General features: G+C 45.6%; 1 protein-coding gene across 1 annotated transcript in view; it reads left to right on the top strand.

The window, feature by feature from the left end:
* The window catches only part of LOC149333661 (uncharacterized), a 29,149-nt gene extending 19,592 nt beyond the window's left edge, over positions 1–9,557 (top strand). The window contains exons 3-5 of the mRNA XM_089558741.1: positions 3,361–3,449; positions 6,884–6,967; positions 9,331–9,557. Coding sequence (XP_089414867.1) covers positions 3,361–3,449; positions 6,884–6,967; positions 9,331–9,491 — 334 coding nt within the window. The 3' untranslated portion in view covers positions 9,492–9,557. The remainder of the gene's footprint in view (positions 1–3,360; positions 3,450–6,883; positions 6,968–9,330) is intronic.
* The last annotated feature ends 5,338 nt before the right edge of the window (positions 9,558–14,895 follow it).

Genomic DNA, 14,895 nt, shown 5'->3' with positions numbered 1-14,895 from the left:
AGTAGGGGCTGCAACGTGGAGGCGCTCACCGATATTGCGGATAAATATAATAAACCTTAACTTCCATCAACCACACTGAAAACCTTCTTCATATTTAAAAAAAAACGATAAATTGACCCAATGTTCAAAAGAAATATAGCTGTTCAGCTAAAATGCAAAATTATTTGTGATGGAGCCCTCCGCATATTCCAGCCGCATATCTCATGAACGCGTATCATACGTCAAAATTCTGGACCAAAGTATTTTTGAACCGTGAGAATTTATGAACGCCGTTTTTTCATGTATTTTAAGATTTCGCTACAAAAATCAATATATTCGTAGATCTTATGTTCCAGTCTTAACTACTCGGTGCCAACAATGAAAATACTTTGGAAGAAACATTTTGCTACGCACCAGAGCAGTGGACTTTTACCTTCAATATACCCATAACAGCAGCTTAGAACTTTGCAATATTGAAAATTTTTATCCACGAACGTTTTACATGACATGAATAGGACAGCATTTCTCTGACGGAAGTGAACAATATAAGACAGTACTCTGCGATTGCCGGCTGTGAAGACCTGCCATGCACTGCTCCGATTCATAAGAGCGTTAGCCCTTGACAGATTATGACATTGCCGCACGCTAATTGGTCATTTTATTTGTTGCACCCTTTTCTCTTTCACTTTTATGTCTCTTCATCGCTTCACTCAATGCACGTCACCAGAACAGTCATTCCTCCCTCGTGACTACTCTGCCTTCCTTCGCTTTCTCCGCCCTCCTTCATACCAAACGCTCCCTGTCGTGGGACCATGCTGCAAGTCGTGTTTCAAGCGCCTGCCGTTGCTCTACCTTTTGCGAACATTTATTTATATTGTTTGTATAGAACATACTGCAGTAACGGAAGTCAAACAATGCGGGAAGATACCGATACAGACATATTATCTGTGCTTTGGGAAACATACTTGAAATGTGCGCTTCGAAATGTAAAGGGTGGGTTTCCGGTCTTATAATTGATTCCGTTCGCCAAGAGAAGTAAGAGAGCTGCATTTGTGATAGCTCTGCCATCGGATGCACTTGGATGGCCTTTGATGCACTTGGATGAGAAAACATTCAGATGAGCTGAATCATTCCCTTCATATAAGTCGCGCTGCTTTTGAATAGCAAAAGATCCGAACATCTGCTACCTGAGAACGCTTACTTCTCTAGGAGTCTTACGTAAAAATTGCTCTTGTTTTTCTTTTTGTACATAGCAGGTTTAAGTAAACAGACCTAAATTGAAAGCCAGAACGCTATCAATGAGGGCTGATATGAAGCGTAAGTCGCACACTGGTATAGCCCAGTACTGAGAATAGCTCGCTCTTCTCCTGTCTTTGTTCTTCTAGGCAGGTACTATTCCCAAGTCATCATAATATTTCTTGGTGTTATTGCGGCTTGGGGATCCATGGCTGACACCCTGTTGGCACCATCCGTAGCTTCTACTGTAAATATTGGTGATTTCGTGCAGGCAAGTTGAGTCGCTTCTGCTTTCGAACATAAGCTGCGCCCACAGCGTCCTTCACTGTTCCAACCTTTCCGAGCCATTGCAATCAACCACTCTCCATCGGCCTTAGCTACTTGTATTGGTACCTCTGCCAACTTCACAAAGTGAAGTGCATTGTACTCAGATTTGGCAACGGTGACACAGTCAAGACCATCGATCACTATTCCAGTCATGTTCGGCTGCACAGACATGCCGGCATCATACCTGGCTTGAAGCCATTCGAAGCGCAGAATTGGAGGATAAAAGATCAGAACAGCGTCGATTGCCTTCAAGTAACCCGACAAATCACCTGACCAGACACAAACTAAAAAGCCGATGCAGCGATGGCCACCTGGTCGAATGGGAGAAAGAAGCTACTTTGTTAGCGCTGGCACACGTTCGACTGCCGCTTATTTCTGAGATAATTTTCTCCTCGCTATCAATCGCCTAGAAATATAAGGCAGTTTTAGATTAATGTTGACTGCAATTATCGCACCTTTTCAGAGGATGTTGGTCTGAATTTTCAGACACAGAACTGGAAGATTGCCTTAAAACTTGTTTTCACAAGGGCAGGTTTGAGCTGAGCGCTTTAGAAGGCATCTCTTAGGGCCAGTTCACACATGCCCAGAAATCCGGTGAGCGAAGCAGATGGGGCTGTTTTTGACGCCGACCAAGGCGAAAAGCAGCGCGGCGAGGCCGATCTGAGAGGACTGAGTGCCGTCGGAAAACTTTTGCGGCGACAAACAAGGCGGCGACATTCGAAGCAGGACCCGTCACGGGGTCCCCTCACGGTTGCTGCCTTTTTCAGTGCGTTCACTGGCCATAATTGCGGCACCGGTCTTTCGCTTCGTTTCACATCACCTATAAGAAGACGTATAAGTGATAATTCGGCTTTAGTTTTTATTTATATTCACGATTCTGCCAGTACTAGGCTTAAGAGGAGCGTCGGCTTGTTGACAGTAATGGTTCCGGTCCTGACCAGCAGACGGCTCCAATAGGCAGGGCTTATCGTTGAGTGTGTGTTGCATACGCTGACAGATGAGAACAGGTCCTAGATGAGAAGAGGTCTCGAAAGCGAGTCTGCTTTGCTTACCGAATTTTTGGAGAAGCGTGAACGCGGCCTTGGACGGCTGTTCCTGCTTTGAGGGGCGTGCCTAGGCCTCGGCGTAACGGAGCACGGCGCGGTAGCGGAGGGGGAAAGAAAGCGAAAGCGAAGAGTGCGAGCAGTAAAGCGGAGAAGGAGAAAACGGCGGCAGCTTGAAGAGTAGTGCGCTCCGTAGTCTGCTCACTCAAGACGTAGCTGATAAATACACAGTGTTTCCGAGAGGTCACGTTGCATGCTCCGTGAGCGCGCTGGCCGTTCACCCGACGCGAGCCTCATCGGCGGCTGATCGCTATTCTCCTAGTCGAAAGCCATAGCAGTTTTCATTGACCAAATTCTATATGCGGTGCCCTCAGTTCGAGTACCGCAGCGTCGATGCTCAAAAAACGCGTTACCGAAAAGCGTAATATTGCGCTAATATTTTGTAATATCTAATGCCCCATATATGCCTCACAGATCCTATACACGCCACAACGGCGCACGAGCTCTTACTATAGTCCATTAGAGCTGAGAATCAAAAGTAGTTGCTTGGCTGACGAGCAGATCTGTCAGTTATGGCTTGATTATACTAGGAAACTGTACAACATATACAGTGTTTTCAGTGCATGGTTCCATGCGCCATTTATAAAAAAGCACTTCTCACTGTTTGTGATTCATTTTACTGCATGAGAAGAATAGATAAACTCACTACAGAACGGGCACTTTACCAACAACGCTCATTTTCTTCATATTGTTCCCTGTTTCCTGCTCTTAACAGCGGTGAAATGCCCTATTACGGCGCATTCCGTAAAACGCCTCCAAAGGAACGCAACATAAGCAATGGGTTTAACGCGAGCCAAACATCAGGTAAGAGTGTATTTACAATTTATTGGTTTGTGTTGTGCCAGCTAAGCAGCTTATGTGCGGAACATTCGGTCTCAGTCTTTGCCGTGCAATATTTGTCGTTACTTTCAGCAGCAGGTAAGTTTTACAACCTCCCGGCGGTTTGGAAGCGCTACTGGTACTTCTTGCTGATTGAGTTCGGAGGTTTTCTGAGATAATTTCTACTCGAGGCTTGCGTTAGTTAATGTTTCGCCGCGCTGCTAAGCATATTGAATAATCAAAGATATGAATAACAAATGGTTTAGTGAGAAATCAGTACAAGATTGCGACTGTCTCTGGCAAACATGAAAACTCGGAAGCTCGGCTACTTCACACCTAAGAGTGACCTACGCCTTTGTGCGGCAAGTAGGCACCTCAAAAGAAAATGATTAGATACCACGTACTTTTCGAACTTGCTATTCGGCATGCTAACCAGCGGCATGGCTATAATTAAAAAAAAAATCTTCAGTGTTTCTAATGCAACTGTTGATTTCACTGATTTTTCATATCAAAACTTTATTTGTATCCTATATCGCCTCTCAAAAGTTAGCTTGTAGCAACGCCTTCTTGAAACTATTTTTTCATTGATGTGTTTACCTAAAAGCATACCTTTTGCGTTCGAAGCCAGATTTGCATTTACTCGCTGCTAGACTAAAGTAGAGTATTCGACAATCGAAGTGACAGTGCTAGACATTTGCGGCCACAATAAATTGTAACAATCAAGCATTGCACTCAACAGATGAAGACGATGTTTAAGTTTTGTGGAAAGTTCGCGGAAAGCGCGCATTATTAACGCGATAAAGTTTGGAGCTCGTGTTGTCGACAGTCTGGCGTCGGCAGCGTCGTTGACCGTGAGGGAAAAAAACTGGCAGAGGCTTAGCTTGGTTAAGCCTGGTAAGTTGCGAAAGCAATAGGTCTGGCTGCGCCTGTTTTGGCTGGTAGTGTGTCTTGGTGGTGCTCTTAGTAGAGCGTATGTTTATCAAAGTTTTGCCCATTTGTTTTACATGGCATTATACTCACCACACGAGGGCCCCCACGTGCTGGGAGATTTATGCGTGCCTCGGTCGCCAAAACAACCGGCTGACGCTAACGGACGATTGTCTAGAAGCTCCGAGCTACGCGGCCAAAGCCGTCGGCCGAGGTTGCGGATAACCGCTGGATGGACGAAACGGGGTGGTGGCAATTGCCACCATGCTCAGCTTTTCTTTTTTTTTCTTTTGATGTATTTTTGTTCATTTTTAGGATTTTATTTTCTTTTATATCTCTTTATTTTGTTGTTTTTATTTTATATTGATTCTTTTATTTTCATTTTTTATTTATTTATTTTTATTCGCGGCAGCTGCGCGGCGCGGCGTGGTTACGCCGGGACGGCCGCGACGAGACGAGTTGAGGCTCTGTCTCTCTCTGTCTGGCGTTTCGTCACAGCGGAGGTCATGCTAAATGTCAAACGTGGTTACACCGCCCGGACGACGCTGAAGGGCTCAAACTGCGAGCAGTATTCCTTTCGCAATAAAATCCCTGGAAATTCCCCAGAGACGCAAGCTAGGATATAGGTGGGCCAGCTATGTCAAGCGACCATGTGGCATCACTACAGTGTGCTCACGGAGGAGGAGGAGGTAGAATAGGAAAGGCAGGAGGTTAACCAGTGTGCCCACGGAATTGTGAGAAAACTGCTCAACATGGCAGGTGGCAGTTAAATTAATGATTGGTCGCGAGAGGTTGTTGTGAAGAGCAGCCGGGATTGCTTAAGTGCCACCGGTGGCAGCACCTACCATCGCAGGGTACTAGCACGTCGCTTCACCGCTGTGTTACTGCGCCAGGCATGGTATGAGGACTGCCATGGAATAACGAATCTCAAGAAGATAACCCGCAATTCTGCATATATGGACATTAACCCATTAGCTACTGCGTCTTAACCTGACGGCCTAGCTTAAGTGTGCACTACAATTTTTTTCTGCACTTTTTCCATGAAATTATGCTAAAATAGGAAAACCCCCAACACGTTTTGGTAACCATCTCTGTAGTCGAGAAGAGCTCCTAGGTTTGCTCACCGTGGTCCTTCTTGAAATGAAAATGTGTCTGTGATTCATGAACAAAAATTGTGGTCGTATGAAGATATAGCAGACTTCCTTACGAGTGTAATCATCCCTGCGCTGCAAAGACCATTTTGCTGCAATACAAGGCGTAATGCCAATTATTAGTTAAAATCATCAGTCCCGGAGTTGACGGCATGCGTTGATATTTAACTACGGTGATGAAAATCATTAAAAAAATTGACCATGACCCGGCAGTTTCATATGTTCCTAACCAACCATAGTGATAGCAAACTAGCCGCACCTAATTTTTTCCAAACAAGTGTATAGCTTTATTGTAGTACAAAGTGAATATCTTTTATTCCGCTTGTGAAACCATGCGAGCATTTCAGGTTGGAAATTGGCTGAGAAAATATCATCGATGTTGAAAGCCTTGATCAGAGGTGGAAAATATTTAAGGACTGCCAAATGTATTAACTTCAAATTTACATATTTTATACTGGCTAATGAGTTGCTTGGGGCAAATATAATTTTGGATTTCTATTCGTGATAAAACACATTTTCTGAAAGTTGTCATGGTTGAGATTATGCATTCTATGCACGATTATGTTACAGCAAACTCGGTGGGTAGCGAATGGTAGCAATCCTGCGGCCAATAAACATTTCCCTGTGGTGCGCTAGAGATTTGGTTACATTTTGGCTTGTTATGCATATTATCTCTTTAGAATGCCTTGATGACATTGCAACGGGAGCATGTATTGCAGTGGTAACCTTTCTTTTATCATATGTCCCCCTCCTCTATGAGATTCCACTAGAGGAGTGGCTTTTGTTTTACTGTATGGTTGGAGTTACAACTACTTACTGTAAGTATTACCCTGAACTTTGACGAAAGAAAGCGTTTTTTAGGAGCTAGTTTGTCGTTTATTAACGGATTTGGGGCCGCGAGGTTCAGAACCGATAACAACAAAGCATAAGTGCGTTTAAGTCCCTCCATAGGGGAGTGGGGCGGGAGGGAGCAAAGTTCATGGTAGCGCCCTTTAAGTAATCTGGGTAGCAGATAACAATATCGTACTAAATTTGAGATCCCTTCGGAATGTCTTTAGGGGGCCTATGTCCTCCTTGCTACCTTCACAGCGCTCACCTCTGAAGCAAAGAATACACCAAGAGACAGTAGCAGACACTCCAATCACAAAATGCCTCTTTCTTTCTTTGATTGTATGTTTCAAAGTTACCGCACCCTTATATCATTAACTTGGTGACAATTTGATATTAAGAAAATCAACAAGGTTACGAAAAAAATTTCTATTTTTTCTCTTCCGGCGCTTTTTTAAAACATTGCAAGTTTTATAAGATCTTGTTCTAATAACACATGTCTTCCACCAACAGAAAGATGGCATCCCAGAGATTTTAGGGTCATTTACTCGGATTATAATTCTTGCCTAATCCTTCGCGTGGCCGATTTTTTTAATGGTGAGTATTACTACAATACGAACAAATATTTATTTGTTACACACCTGCCCTTCTTCCAATGTTCACGCAGTTATACACTTAAGTAAGGCTTAAATATTGCTGCTTTATTATCCTTTATTACAGCAAAATTTCATTCCAGAATGTTGCGCAAAACACAACAAGGTATCAGCCGCAGGTATTAAGAAGAAAAAAAAAACATATTGGTTTGTTGATCTCTAGCGACTGGAGAACTCAATTTGTAAATCATAATAGTTTTTAGGCGAATAATTGATTTCTGGTGTTTGCTTCACGTCAAAGGAAGTCCTTTTCTACTCATGCCATCTTTCAACTAAGTGTTTGGTTTGGTTTGGTTTATTGGGGTTTAACGTCCCAAAGCGACTGAGGCTTTGAGAGACGCCGTAGTGAAGGGCTCCGGAAATTTCGACCACCTGGGGTTCTTTAACGAACTTTGCTGATTTTCTCGTCTGAGTGGCTGGACCTCTCTCTCAATACCCAAGTCGCAGCGCGCAACCATGTGAAAATACGAAGTTTTTTTCGTTAAAAAGCTAATTTCGGCGCACTTTCATCGCTTAATTTTAGTTTAAACCGTACTATCCAACCTGTAATGCAAAATCAACTGGGTTCTGTGCATTTGCTTACATCGAAATGTAGCGCACCACGTTCATTGCACCTGACTGAAAAGGAAGCTATTTTCTATTGCTTACCTGCGAGATATTTCAGTGCAGTATATTGGTGGACTTTTCTAAGGTCAATACAATAAATTTGCTCTACAAAGTGCTTACATTCGGTAGTTTTGGTTCAGTGTACATGCATTATTAAACTCATGCTAGGCAAACGCATGTGGCCGTAACTGCGTAGCATACAACTCTTTCCGCACTTATGCAAATCCCTCTGGGCGCTGGACTGTTGTAACTAATGCCATTCCCAATGACAGCCCATTTTCGAAGTGCACATCTGTCATTGAAGTGAATTCATTTCGACATCAAAACCGCAATCCTGATCACCTGCCTTCTTTGCTAGCAGTAAGAACGCAAGCCACGACAGCAAGTTTTATAGCTGCCCACCAGTCGTCTGTCCAATCAAAACTTCATGGGCGCAAAACTTGTCTCCATTGTTTTGTCCGCGCGAACCTCACAGGCCCATTATTATACTGGGGGTAACGAAGAAAACTGGCTCTTCATCACTTCCTTTGAAGAAAATTATACTCTTCTTCCACACAGATTATGCTGACTGTAATCACGTGTTTATGGCTTGGTTTATGGTTAATGGGGTTTAAAATCCCAAAGCTACTCAGGTCAGCAGGACGCCATATTAATGGGCTCCATTATACAAGTGTTTATCGCACTAGAAGCGCCTATGATGGGAGCACAAAAACTAAGGACGAAGTTTACAAGTAGTAAAAGTTCAGGGGGCACTTTGACGATCTAAAGTGCGCGAGGAAAAAGCCTTGCCACCAGCGAGACGACGGCCGTGGGCACACACAAGGAAGCTATGGGACGACTTAGATTGGGTAGTCACGACTAATTAGTGATTAATTAGGCGTTAATTAGCCGAGATGGGCATGACCCATGAATAAGCAGTCATTATCGGTTAAAGACTAACTATATATAGATGGTTTATGACTAACTAGTCATGACTAATTAGTTGGTCACTAGTCAGCCATGACTACTTAGTTGACTAAGTAGACATTATTGTTTAATGACTTACTAATCTTGATTGACTGACGACCAACCAGTCATAACTAGGGATGACTTAGATGGGACACAAGGTGTGCCCCTTTGTCTGTGTTGTTCCTAACTTTATTCGCATGCTCCCTGAGTCGCTCGTTTATGCACCGCCCTGTCTGCCCGATGTAGGTCTTTGTTCTTGCCGCAATTGCGCACCGCGACTTGACGAGACCGTGATACTTGGAAAAAGCAAATATGAACAAGCGCGGCTGGCTTTGGAAGCTTTCCACTTAAAGTAAAACGCTTTAGACTGTATCAGTGACACGTCCGTGGCTCTGTACGTAGCCGAAATCAATTTTTTGCGTTCGCGTCTGCGTTAACAGCCCTTGGCATGACTTTTGTGGTTAAAGATTTCATTTGAGCATGCGTGGCCATGTGTATAAGTAAGCGTTCCCAGGAAGAAATAAACAGTTGTTAGTGCGCTTGTGTGTGTATCTGTGTCTTTCTTCGTGGTTCGCCCCTTGGTTGCGCAACCTACACCTTCACAACATCATGTACCAGCTAGGCCCAACCCAAGATTTATTGGAGGGGTGTGCATCGTGCAGTAGATGTAAGCATGTTGACGATGATGTTGACTCTTTGCAAAAAGGCAGTATTTCTCGTTGAGCCCAAGTGATACGATTTTTAATTTTGCAGGATATGCCTGCATGCTTCTTGTCAGCGACCCACCAAAGAACAGTTCCATGCCATCAGGATGCGAGAATGAGTACTTTAACGCCTGCAACGATTCCTGCATTTACGAGAAGATTTACGACGAGAGCTGCAACAAATCTGTACTTCTCGAAGGACTGTCTTAGTTGCATATGGGCTTTAAAACCCAATGCAACAAACCGGCACAATAAAGTACTTCACATAAAAATCAATACTGGTGGACATATTGCTTCCATCGGCGATCGCGCACGGGCGAAAACGCAGTAACCGTGCTGCGCACGAACTATCGTCAACCGCCGGAAACATACACAGAAAATTATCTCGCACCCGATGAATATCGCTTCGCCGCACTGGCGGCATTCCTAGACACGCTTTCCATCATTCGTGTTAAGTCTGTGGGCGGCTGTGCATCTGCTTACTCAACGCACCCCCCCCTCCCCTCCTCCTGCGGGTGCGCGTAGCCATTGGCAGGGCATTGAGAGACGCTTCTAGCAAATTTGGGTCGCGGCTGTCGGATACGGCGCCGCCGCGCGCGAGCGAAGTGGAGAGGGCATTACTCGACAAACACTATGCTGGGTGCTCTCCATGTGCCCCCAGGGTTCGTTTCTTCAAGGTGGTTAAATTGTTTACGGCATGCACAGAAGCTAATGAACGCGTGGCCTCTTTCATAGACCTATAGGATATGAGGCTTTTGTCAGCCATGTATTTACAAAAATCTGTACAATGATAGTGTTTTGAGGTTCGAAAAAATATTAAGCAATCACAGGCAAAATGATCGAATTTCCGACGAATATCTTCTAAATTTAACGAATAGCTATTGGGAAGATTAAAAAGTTCCATTTTTGCGTTAGGAATGCTTGACACATTCTTACCCCGCTTGACGTTTTCTGGAATAGAAAAAAAATTATACAATCAAAGACAATCTTGCCTTACACATTAGAGTTGCGGTTTGTGCGTGTTGGTCGTAATGCATAGCTAGAGCGAGCAGCGCAAAATGGTGAGGACGAACACAGAAGGTAATAGGACTTCAAACGGCATGAGTCTTGTTTTTATGTAGAAGGACACAATTGTTACCAGTTGATTACTCGTGCCGTTTGAATTTTGGCGGCTGTCCTATAAGCTTCTGTGTTCATCCTCGTCTTTTCGCGCTGCCTTCTCTATCCATAGCGTCACGGACCTACAAATAGCACCACGATATTTTAGAGAGAAATATATCCTTAATTTTTTCAGCCGCATATTTCTATCTCATAAGAGCAGAGAAAAACACGTAAAATATTTCAGAACTTTGTATATTACATTGGTCGCTACAGAACAGGTGTAAAAAAAGAGTTGCAGATTGCATAGTTGCTGAAAGGAAGGCACAAAAACAGCGACAAGACAAGCTTCTCGTAGCATCCGTAGAAGTAGTGCCCGAGCATCTGCACCTCTATCAGGCACCGGCCGTGTCTTAGCCAATAGCGCGCAATGGTATGCGCTATTTATCGACTGAGGACAAGTGCCCTCTTGTGAATATGATTATCACATTAAGACATTAGAAAACTCTATTGTTTCTCACTTAATAAACATAGTAGCATTTGCGCGTTTCAACCTTTGCGCTATCTTTCGCGCCGTTGTAATCTCGGAGTCTTTCTTTGACTACCCACTTACGTATATATATCGATGTTAGAGAAGTTGTGTAGTGTGTGCCAGTGGTACTCCTTCAGGTGTAATGCTTCTGCGATTGCAATTACCAAAGCAAATGATAACAGCGTAAACATGCGTGTGAACAGTTTTCACGCTTGAAATAGGTATTGTTCGGGCCTGGTCTAAATGTCTTGATCTAGTGCAATACTGTGTTTTTATGCTTGGTGGTAAATACGAGCTTGAAGTGGATGCATACAACGCAGCGAAATTTCTTGTTCCAAACAGCCATCGACTTCAATGCATCGGGAAATCACTTTTGCAAAAACAATAGGTCCTGCTTCAAACGAGTAAAATTGGCGAATGTTGGGAGCAATCGTGATGTGTGGCGCCAGCTTTTCTTGGGCGTGCTATAAAAAAGATTCGAAAAAGTGTTCATTGCATGCTAAATTTTATAATGCTGTGCAGCGCTGAAAATGTCGGAAAGTGCACTAGATTTCTCTTTTTACAGGCAGCAAGATATTTTTCCTACGCATAATAGAAATTTATTAGCAGACATGGGACATGCACTAATCGTAAATTTTCCATCGCCCCCTTCTGGATCAAAACTATGTCTTCTCCACCGCAACCGTTTCCTTGTTATAAAATTCCTAGCGTGCGCAGTCCTCACCTTCATAATAAGCAGATTTAAAAGCGGAAATAATTTATAGCAAATGCCTGTAATAAATAGTACGTGATAGCTTTTATCAGCCATCCGCGAACCCAGCTACAACAGAGCATAAGCGCTGCACAGATAGGCGTCATTGATTTGTTTTATATGCGGTTATTTTGGCAGTTGGGTATCGGTGCTCGCTGTGGTGTTCCAGGAAGATCAAGCTACAAATCCAAGGCTCCTCGTGCTCCCACGGCCTCCTCGTATTGTTTGTAGCTCAAAGCAGAGTGAGTGCGGGATGTGCGGCTCCTTCGCCTTGACACAATACAAGTGTAACAGCCGCAGACCGCAGCGGAGATTAGGCGCGCTAATGATAGCCGCCGCAGGTAGACGATGGTAATACAATCTTTGCCGGAGTTTGCTTTAGTTTTGTGGCGAGGTTTCGAAAGCAAGACGTTCATTTTTATCGTCAGCTGCACTATGTCCACAGCAGGGAAAACGTCTCTCGCATACCTCCGGAAATCACCTTGTCCTCAGGCAGCTACGGCTACCGTACACCCGCAGAGCTCTTAACCTCATCCGTCCACTTAACATTCTACCGCTCTCTGCTAGGCTTGTTTTCTTTTGAAGTCTAATCCGCTACCTTTAAGGACCATCGGCTATCTTGCCTTCGCATTGCATGCCCTACCCTCGACGTTTCTTGCGAAAAGTGACACCACCGCTTTCGGGATTCTGGCTGCCCACGGCAAGCGCGAAGCCTATTCAGCCGTTAGCTTCGTGCGCTGCCCGAGCCGTTATAAAAGACGTCCTGTACGGGACTCAATTCGTCATTTTTCCTTCGTGTTCTCAGGATAATCTTGGGTTGGGACTTCTTGTGGCGCCATAACGCCGTCATCGACTGTGCTCGTGCTGGCTGGAGTACTTTGCGCTAAGCGATACCCCGTCGGCCCCTGTCTTTCTGCTGCTTCTCGCAAAGCCGTCTTTGCTGTAGACATTCACCCGCCTGCCTGCTCGCTCTTCTTTTGACCGTCACTTCTCACTTCGCGACGGCAACTTACTTTTTACGCCATCGCCCATATTTCAACGACGCAAGTCATTGCCTCCACCTTACGGACTACTCACCCTGTCAGATGGCCTTACCGCGTTGTTTGTGCCCTTCACATTTGCGTATCCTTCCGCTGAGCGTCTTCGTGAGTGTCTCGTTTCGATGCAGCTTGCTTATTTCATTCTCCATCGGGACCAGATGACAACCACCGTTCCTCGCCGTAAACGGCCTCATACAGGCGAGTCTCCCTCTCTACACTTCGCCTACTAACATTTTACTTCGCTCCATCGACGTAACCCTTTCCGGACCTCATTGTACTCAACTTCTTGCGCTTCTTCATCAGTTTCTTGCTCTTTCGAGTCCCAACAACCTTCTTTGAGCCGCAGGTTGACTGTCGTCCACCAAATCGACACCGTTGACAATGTCCATCGGTGTCAGCGCCCATAAGACGGCTCTGTTCGTTTCTGCGTTCATTACCATCGCCTTAATAAAATAACGCGGACAGACGTTTAACCGCTTCCACGTATTGATGACGCTTTCGACTGCTTAGTGGGAGCGACACTGTTCTCCCAATTTGCGGCCTTTGTACTGCCAGGTCTCCATGGCAGCCTAAAGTCGCCCTAAAACCACTTTGTTGTCCCTGACGGCTTGTATGAATTTAACATCAAGGCTTCCGGCCTCTGTAATGCTCCGGCTGCTTTCAGGTGCATGATGGATACTATTGTGCATGGCCTCAAGGGGAAGTTGTACCTGTGCTAACTGGACGATGTTGTGGGTAGTTCGCCTCACTTCTACACTCATCTATGCCTGCTGAAGCATGTCCTGATCTGCTTTGCGGATGTCGGCCTGCAGCTCAGTTTGAAACGTGCCGCTGTGCTAATCGCGAAATAAGTATTTTAGGCCGCGTTTCGTCAAAAGGAGGGTGTCTGTCCTGGAAACGCCAAACTTCGGGCTGTGACTGCTTTTCCCAAAGCTACTTTCATAAGGGAAGTGCGTAGCTTCGTAGGCTTCTGTTCCTATTTACGGCGTTTTATTCGGAAGTTTGCTACGATTGTTGCCCTTTATCTCAGTTCTTCGGTAGCAACGTGTACTTCTCGAGCTGGTTGGCTGCATGCGACGATGCCTACAACACCTTGCGCAATGTCCCGACGGCACCACACATCCTTCGCCGCTCTGACCCACAAGCACGAACCAAGTATACACGGAAACCACTGGTATTGAATTCTGTGCTGTGCTAGCTCAGCGCAAACCTGCATTCGAAGAATACGTTGTTGCTTGCACCAGCCGCACAGTGACTAAAGCCGCGTCCAACTAATCCGCCACGGTAAATAGTTCTTGGCCATGGTTGGGGCGCTCGGCAAGTTACGCCCTTTCTTCTATGAGCGTCATTTTGACGTGCTCATGGACCATCATCCCCTTCGTTGGCTTTCTTTTTTGCAAGATCTATCCGATCGCATGGTTTGATGGGCTGTCCGGCCCCAACAATGTACCATACGCGTCGTCTACCGGACAGGCAGCAAGCGACAGGAAGCCGATGTCTTGTCCTGCTCCCTGCTACCGGCTGTCCGCCATCGAAGCCCCTATGCCGTCACTCACCATAAGCGACAAGCCTTTAGAGCACCGTAAAGATAATTAAATTGCATCTCTTCTCCACTTTCTATGCGCTCCACCTACAGTTCCGGCATTACACGGCCTTCGCCGCCATGCTTTACACCTTCCATTCGCGATAACCTTCTTTACCGGCGTAACTAAAACGCTGACGAACGCAAATGGCTTCTTGTCAATCCACGACATCTACCCTGACAACTCTGCACCTGCTTCAACGCTCCTGCAATGCGGTCAAGCCGGAGCACTTGAGACTTCCACTTGCTTCCTTCTCAGGTGCTACTGGCGCGGCATGCACAACATATCCTGAAGTGCGCCGACTCGTGCGCGGCCTGCCATCGCCATAAAGGCGCGGTCGGTCACACTAGGCCGACGAGACCCCGATGCCGACGCGACGGTGAGGCCGACAATCGGCGGTAGCATCGGTCAACCTGGTCGTTCCTCGACTAGCCAATCACACTGCACTAACGACGACGACGAGGTCCCCAAGGACCAAACGTCGTCCTAGTGTGACCACGTCGCAGACCAAAGATGCCGGCGAGACCCGTCGGCCGACGTGTCTTGGGCAAATCGGTGGCCGAGCGAAAACATTCGCCGACGAAAAGCGAGTACCGCGCTCAGAGCGCGA

The sequence above is a fragment of the Amblyomma mixtum genome, chromosome 8, assembly GCF_055824585.1.
Source record: "Amblyomma mixtum isolate Tamu chromosome 8, ASM5582458v1, whole genome shotgun sequence".
NCBI classification, from domain to species: domain Eukaryota; kingdom Metazoa; phylum Arthropoda; class Arachnida; order Ixodida; family Ixodidae; genus Amblyomma; species Amblyomma mixtum.
Note: the sequence above shows the minus strand (reverse complement) of the source record. Positions and strands in the feature narration are given on the sequence as shown.